The 8865-nt window shown below is 36.6% G+C and overlaps 1 protein-coding gene across 1 annotated transcript; it reads right to left on the reverse strand.

The window, feature by feature from the left end:
* Nucleotides 1–5046: 5046 nt before the first annotated feature.
* Nucleotides 5047–8298, reverse strand: LOC127413567 (VIP peptides-like). Its single transcript, XM_051650810.1, has 6 exons — nt 8162–8298; nt 7592–7696; nt 6791–6895; nt 5908–6039; nt 5674–5782; nt 5047–5546 (listed from the first exon to the last, which is right to left on the reverse strand). Coding segments are annotated over exons 1-6 (462 nt in total). The 5' UTR covers nt 8164–8298; the 3' UTR covers nt 5047–5537.
* Nucleotides 8299–8865: the final 567 nt, after the last annotated feature.

Here is an 8865-nt window from a genome sequence, read left to right on the forward strand (position 1 = left end):
ACCCACCCACCCACACACACACACACACACACGCACACACACCTAAACCCACCCACCCACACACACACACACACACACACACACACACACACAGACACACACACACCTAAACCCACACACACATACACACACACACACACCTAAACCCACCCACCCACACACACACACACACACACACACACACAGACACACACACACCTAAACCCACACACACATACACACACACACACACCTAAACCCACCCACCCACACACACACACACACACACACACACACACACACACACACACACATGTTGGTGCAGCTATCATTATGAGGACTCTCCATACACATAATAATTTTTATACTGTACAAACTATAGATTCTATCCCCTAAACCTAACCCTACCCCTCAACCTAACTCTCACAAAAAACTTTCTGCATTTTTACATTTTCAAAAAAACATCTTTAGTATGTTTTTTAAGCGATTTGAATTATGGGGACACTAGAAATGTCCTCATAAACCACATTTATAGCATAATACCCTTGTAATTACCAGTTTGTAGCCTAAAAAATGTCCTTGTAAACCACTTAAACCTGCCCACAAACACACACACGCACACACACACACACGTGTGTGTGTGTGTGTGTGTGTGTGTGAGAGAGAGGTTGTATAAGAAAAAATATCAGAAAGAAATACCTTCAAAGTAAAACAATTCTCTAGTAGTGCCATGTTTTTTGGGACTGTCAGTTACATTTTTTGTACATGCACCATACCAATACCATTATATTCTTTGAAGTAGCTTGTATGAAGTAAATACTATGGCATAGGAATATAACTTTCCTTACAAAAAAGTATCCTTACATTACAAAAATACCATGGTAGTTCAACATTATTTGGACATGGTATTTTTGCTACTTTGCAGGGTACTTTTTTTGCAAGTGCCATGCAAAGTACCAGGTGTTTCTATCTGATACCATGGTCATGCCAAAGCACTTTTTTCCACAAGAGTTGTCACACTCTTGTACAGAAACCTGTTTTGCATGCAACAGACTGTAACATTTTATTTTCCCTTCATTTTATTTATTGTTAGCTGTGCTGGTGTCTGATCCGAGATCATTGGGAGAACCACATTTTATTCTATTACTTATTTCTATTTCTATTTCTCACCGAAACAAATTGACAACTTTTTTCATTTTCAAAGTCAATATAAATGCTGTTCATGACCCATTTTTCTTCCATAATCAGACATATTTCCAAGTGCAAAAGGACATTCAACAAGAAAAAGAAATGTAGGGTACGACTTCTACATTAATGTAAAATAAATGTAGCCTATACCTTCAGCATTTCAATTCTGATTCTAGTACAGATGCTGAGTTTCAATGCAATGAAACGGACCAAAATATTACATTTATTTCCTGTGTAATATTAGCATGAAACCAAAATAAATAGGCTCAGGTTCTTCCTCACTAATTCCAAATGTGTACTTCTGTGGTGATGCAAAGCACAGAAAGGCACAAACACACGCACACTAATGCTCAGAATGAGCGGTTCCCAATCTGCTGTAAGTGGTAATGCAGCCATTATCAGAGCAGAGATGGTCAGTGTAGAGCCTATCCATCTATTTTTACCTTCTGTGGTCAGCGGGCCCATTTAGCTGTCCAGTAATAATATCTAATGAGCTGGCCCTCTCCATACGGCCCTGGACAAATCACATCACATTTGATTTGCACCACAACAATTCAATAGACAAAGATTAAGCATGGTCACCAAGGACAGTATTCTCACATCATACCTGCTGAACCGTGGAATCGATGACATCAGACCGCAAGAAATGTATATTTTGCCTTTTTGAAAATCATGGTTGTGCTGAATGCCTTTTACATTTTAATTCAATTCCTAAATTTGAATTGAGATAGCAAACAGGATGAAGAATTTCAATTCAGATTTGAATTTAAAAGTTTAGTTCATTATTTATTCACCTTAATGTTGTTCTAACCAGCCCACCTGGCACCAACACTCATGCCACGGTCCAAATCACTGAGATCACATTTTCCCCCCATTCTGATGGTTAATGTGAACATTAACTGAAGCTCCTGACCCGTATCTGCATGATTTTATGCACTGCACTGCTGCCACACGATTGGCTGATTAGATAATCGCATGGATGATTGTTGGTGCCATATGGGCTGGTTTGAGTATTTCTGTAACTGCTGATTCTCCTGGGATTTTCACACACAACAGTCTCTAGAATTTACTCAGAATGGTGCCAAAAACAAAAAACATCCAGTGAGCGGCAGTTCTGCAGATGGAAACACCTTGTTAATGAGAGAGGTCAACAGAGAATGGCCAGACTGGTTTGAACTGACAAAGTCTACAGTAAACAGGACAACAGCTCTGTACAATTGTGGGGAGAAGTATAGGTTGGTGCTGTTTTGGCGACACAAGGGGACCTACACAATATTAGGCAGGTGGTTTTAATGTTGTGGCTGATCAGTGTATATACTGTATATATACAGTATATACACTGATATATAATGAAAATATACATTTATATAAGAAATATATATTTTTTATATATTTGTGACTGCATTGTAATTAGTAGTTACAAAAATGAACAGTAATCATGTGGCTTTAGATAATCCATTTATGAACATGTATGAAATGTATTCTCGTTTTTACTAATTTCATCCTGTATGTGGTTTAAACTAATAATAAGCAGTAGTTTTTATAGTACATCCTGCAAATACTATTTTTGGTGCATGAGTGATTTTTGATTAGTCATCTCAGTTTTTGCACATCCTCTCCGTTCAGCCCTTAGTGCTGTAACGATACAAATTCAATATGACAAATGAAGACCAAACACAAAGTATTCAGTGCTTTCTTCGTTCTTACTTTATTGTTTGCTATTTTTCTATTCTGGATGATTTCTGACATTTCTTCGAAGATGTGCAACTGGCATTAAATATGACAGGCCAAAATGACACATGATGCATTAAAAGAATAAGGGGGTGCTCCTCCTTTTTTAATTTCACTTGGGTTGGTGCCCCTTGATCTTCTTTTGTCATCACGTTGGTCTGGGGGGTGTCAGAAGTTTCAGGAGGGGCACAAGGAAACCCCCCCCCCCCCAAAAGGGCTAAAACTCTATTCTTAATCATATCTTTATATTGGATTTTTTATAAAAATGTCTTTACTATCTAACCTTAAAACAAGATACATTTACATGGGAAGCAACATTTCTATTACAACTTACTTTCAGAGAATATTGGACATCTAAATAAAGTATATAATGTATATGTTTGGACAAAGTTTTGACCAAAAGTGGTGACATACAGTAATTGGGTCATTCTCACAAAACCTGTCTAGAAAATATCTTGGTAATATTTAACCCCAAATCAATTCAAAACAATTAGGAAATTATATTATGCCATTATATTATACATATACCATTAACATTTTTTTGCATTGTGACATTATGTCAGAGCACATTTTGCCCCCCAATTCTGATAGCTGTAACACATCCAGACTTTTTACTTTTACTGTTTACTTTGTTTTCAATGATTATTGTCCCCTTAACTCAGAAATCATTTGTTACTGTATAATATGAAAGTGTATGGTTTTTTAATTAATATCAATGAGAATGAAAGGCAGTACCAAGGGAGTACCATTATGATGTATAAATACTTTTCAATTTAAATAGTAAATTATTTTTTCAAGTTACGGTAATGAGATTTGGGGGTAAAATGTGCATGACAATAAGGTCACAGTGTAAAAAATCTTAATAGCTCTTAAAATATGCTTCATTTTGTATATGCAAAATATAATTTAAAATAAAATATTAAAGTAAAATGCATCCAGGACATTTTCTTGACAGGCTTTGGGAGAATCACCCAATTATGGTTAAGTGAATATCAGCATAAGACATGCTTGGTTAAATTGATCTCAAACCTATCAGATCATACTGAGTGATCAGCTGATATAATAATAAGCCGCACCAAGTTTAACATTTCCTATTTTCTAACAGCCATTTTATGCAGTGTCGCTCCATTCCAGTATTAGCAGTGTCTTTATTTATCCCCGTTTAATAAAACCCTAACCTAAATAATATTCCTACTGTCAGCAATTCTTTACCAGTCAACATGCAGTCTCTTTTCAGATATTAATATCAGTTATGGGTTATTTGTGTGAACCAAAGAGATTTTCCAGGCCAAACGACTCACAATAAATGTAATTTGACAGACAAGCCTAATTTTGGCAGCCAGAATCCCATCTTACAGTCAGTCTTGTCTTATATAACGCCTTCTCTGGCATTCCATATCCTCTGACATTTATGATTCAAATTTCCAGGGCTGCTCTACACGTCGTCAATACGCTGAGTCACATGCCAGCTAATGAATGCCAATGACCATTTCCTTCAGAAGTTCTCAAACAAGGTTCTAATGCTTGCAAAATGAGTCTGTTAACATTAGAGGAATGAATTTGCGCATGGATTGAATCACACACCTTTTTATGTTTGATTTAGTTGACAAATTTCAAATATGGTGCGGAAATAAATTCTCAAATGAAAACACACCGTCAGTATTTGGATTGCATTTTACTTTATGCACCATCCTATAACACTCACTTTGAACACCATTACTCACAATGTCCTTCTATATATTTCCCGTATGCTTCAACAAAGTGAGAACAGCACAGCCTTTATTAAGTTTCACTTTTATCTTACTCTGCACCTCTGCTTCTTAGGTCCAATTTATCTGTATTTTCTGAGATGAAAAACAACCGGCAGTCATAAGTCATGGAAATATAATTGAGACAGTTTGAGCATTACTCAAAGTAATGGCCAACAACATGTGACCTCTTGGCGCAGTCGTCACTGTGGAACCAAAGAAAATGGGTGGAAGATGGGAAACTGTAAAGTAACTATATATCATATAGTATCAGTTCTGGTTAAAATGTGTTTCTGTTGCAGCTGCAATGTTATAAATGTGCAAATCACTTAGTGCCTCTTGTTTGTGCTGGATCAAGAGTGACATTGAAATTGAGTGCAGTCAAGAATTGTATGGCTCTTCAAACTTTTATTATACTTTGAATGGCAAAAATAAAGATTTCCAATGCCCCGGTCCTTCCCAGCCCAAATGGTCCCTTTAGATTTAGAATTAACATAGAAGCAACATCAATGTTGTTACAAAATAATTCAATTTACAAAATGCACGGAGATAATGTTACATCATATTGTCAGTCTTCGGGTCCGAACATGCGGTTCTCTTACTGTACCAGTCCAGGACTTGTTTCAATGCATTTATTGATCTACAATTTACAAGAAACATGTCATAGCGAAAGTGTCTTTTCCAAGGCCAAATCACACTATGTACATTTTCAATCTAACAGCTCTCATCAAAGTTTATTTTCTATGTACAGTGCAAACATTTACGTCATAGGTAACATTTTTTTTTGGTCGACACATTGTTTTAGTTTTATGCTGATGTCCTAGGCTACTGTGTAAATGGAAAACCTATGATGGCCACGGATAGTTGTGTTTTCGTGCCGCCAAACCACCCTCAGAGATGCTAGAAGAGAAAAGATTACAATGTATAAATGAACAGAGCTAACTGTTATTAGTACAAAGCCATGCACACTGTTCTACTTCAGCCTTGCTTTTTAATTGAAGTAGACAGTCATCTCCATCCAACTTACCAGTGGTATGTGATTCATAAGTTGGTCTACAGTGACGTCATCATAGCTCTCCCGAAACGAGGTCTCTCCGCCAGTCGATTCTTCCTGCACGCTGGGTGGTTCTTCTTGACTGAAAGACAAAAAGCTGAACATTACACACAGCGAACGTGTCCTTTTATAAGACGACAGATGTTCTGAGAATATTTCAGTATATTGGCAGCATGTGTGACTTATTAATGAACAATGTGGCTATACCTTCTCTTTCCCGTGAGAACGGAGTTGAGATATTTCTTCACCGCCATCTGCTTGCGAAAGCGACTGTAGTTGTCTGTGAATATTGCGTCTGAATGACGCTTCGTTGGCGCCTGGTCTTCCATCAGATCATCACTAAAATCATATAAGGAAACGTGTCAGATATGCATTTCATTCTGAAGACACAAGTAACAATGAGCAGTTCTTTCTTTGATTCATAATTGTTAACCGAGATCACCAACTAAATGTTTTCTCATATGGCAGATGCTTTTATTCAAAGTGACTAACAATGCAGGTTATTGCAAGGTATAGTTTGCAATAACATAGCAATTTTTCAAGTAATATGCAATTCTATGATAATTTTGGGATTGATCAGAATTTGCAAGGATATATATAAACCATTATGCAAATAGTATTCGGAATGCTAGACTTATAGACTGATTATAAATGCTAACGATCTTAATTAATATACTATAAGATTCATTCATCAAAATAGTATGCATTTATTTACTGTAATACAGCAACATACCTGTCTAAATGCACCAATGTTTATTCATAATGCCTTATCGAATCTCTCCCAAGCGTGACATGTTCTGTTTTCTCCCTGTGCTGCTAAATTAAACAGCTTACAATATCTTGAAATAGTTTGCTGATCTTGGCTGGCCACCAAGCTGATTTCCACTGGTCAAGTTGGTCTGGTTTGATGATTTTTGGTTTGAGGTTTGGGGTATTTTTCAGCTGGTCAGTCTGGGAGACCTAAACCAGCTGAACCAGCTTAGCAAACCATCTTAGGCTGTTGTTTTTTTGTTTTTGTTTTTTCTGCAGGACCATCATCATGTTATAGATTTCTCCTCTAACATGTTCATTGCAGAAAGGGATGATGTACCTGACTCGCTTCCCGATCAATGACTCCAGGTACCGTCTGGCAGATAACTGTCCTAGAAGTTTACTGTATCCGCTTGTGAAGAGACCATCTGCGTGTCTTGTATCTCTGCACATTGAACCAGAAACAGCTTTTTTACAACTGCTGTGACTAACTACAATTTTCGCACAAACATACACCATGACAACCACAGTTTTAAACAACATACAAAAGTAACTACAGTAAATTCCACAATAAAACTGTGTTAACTCTGTCTTTGCCACAACTGTTTAAGAAAAATGACAGAAGGATGTTGAGAGCTTTTGAAAGACATTCCAATTCTATTTATTATCATTTTACAGTAACAAAGTAATTTTGGCGGGAACTATGATCACCATAGTAAACATTGTTTTTTTTTTTTTTTAGGGCTTGCATCAATAAAGTACATGGAAGTGTTTTAAAATAACTTAAGCAAACTTGAAATTGAGATGATTCAAAATGCTTTAACAGAAGATATTTGGCTGCTTTCAAAAAAGGATTTATGTATGAATTGACGATTTTCCATACTTAGTTTTAGAGTTCAAAACAGCGTGGTAACTTTTCAATCCAATCGTCTACAATGAACTTTCTGTCCTTTTTTTCTCTATTAATGTTTTGTCGTTTTTATTCCATCTTTCTCAACAGCGAGTCACCTGAGCTCGCGCGCATCTCAAATGCGGGACTGACACGCGCTCATATTCCGTCATATAAAGTAGCTTTAAAACATCACGAAAATGTAAAATAGTTTGTCTTTTTCTTGTGTTTTAAACAGAATAGAGTTCTTACCTCATGGAGGCGTAGGGTAAACTTAAGGTCCGGGCATATAAAACACTGCAGAGGGTTATCACGAGCAGAAGCTGAGAGCCGTTCCTCGCGCGCATTGCTTTAAACCTGTGCATGTGCATGGATACAGGTGTTATTTCACACTGAATATTGATACTACATAAATGCATTTTAAAAACCTGAATGCAATATTATTAATATTTGAATGCATTTGCAAAACACAAGAATTATATTTGTGCATTCAAAAAATGTCAAATGCATTACAACTATTGGAGCTTCTTTATAGAAGACGTTTCTATTTCATTAATTAAAGAGTTTTTGCATTGCTTTAAACAACATTTTAACATTACATTGATTGTTCAGAGACAATTCTGTACTATTTAGTTATAATGTAGTGACGTTTTATTATAATACATTTTTATTCAAATAATAACTTTATCAAAAGAATTGGAAATACAGTATGAATGTAATCGTTATGTATATATGACTATATGTTATAAATGCTATATGCATATAATTAAAAAGAGACTATAGTAAATTTTCTTTTTAGTAAATACATTTGCTGAAACTTACATGTGCTATAGAGATGTGATCCGTGCCGCTGACCGTGGTCCTGAAACACTTCCAGTCAAATCTCCCAAAGTTACCAGGTGATGTTTTAAGTTCCTTTGGCCGGTCTTGCGTCTCTTTGAATAGCCTCACCCCTCGCCTCGTTTTATATGTCTGAATACTTTCCATCAGACAAGAGGACAATCAGATTTGATATGCGTTAATACGTCACGAAGAAAGTCCCATAGGGATGGATGTGTTCGTCATTGGTCGGCTGCATGCTCGGTTCATGCACACACACTGGTAAAATTAAGTTTGAGGTTGCACAAAATGTTTTGTGTCATTGCTGGTGATTCATTGTGTGGTTATTTATTGGCATGGATGCACTTTTTGGTTAAAGAAGTTTTGAGTCGTATAGGAGAACATCTATCTATCTATCTATCTATCTATCTATCTATCTATCTATCTATCTATCTATCTATCTATCTATCTATCTATCTATCTGTCTGTCTGTCTGTCTGTCTGTCTGTTGAACATCCCTTCGTCCGTCCGTCTGTCTAATCTGTCTGTCCGTCCGCCCGTCCGTCCGTCTGTCTGTCTGTCTGTCTGTCTGTCTGTCTGTCTGTCTGTCTGTCTGTCTATCTATCTGTCTGTCTATCTATTCTGTCTGTTGTACATCCTTTCGTTCGTCCGTACGTACGTCTATCTGTCTATCTATCTATCTGTCT

This window comes from Myxocyprinus asiaticus, chromosome 23, assembly GCF_019703515.2.
Source record: "Myxocyprinus asiaticus isolate MX2 ecotype Aquarium Trade chromosome 23, UBuf_Myxa_2, whole genome shotgun sequence".
NCBI classification, from domain to species: Eukaryota; Metazoa; Chordata; class Actinopteri; order Cypriniformes; family Catostomidae; genus Myxocyprinus; species Myxocyprinus asiaticus.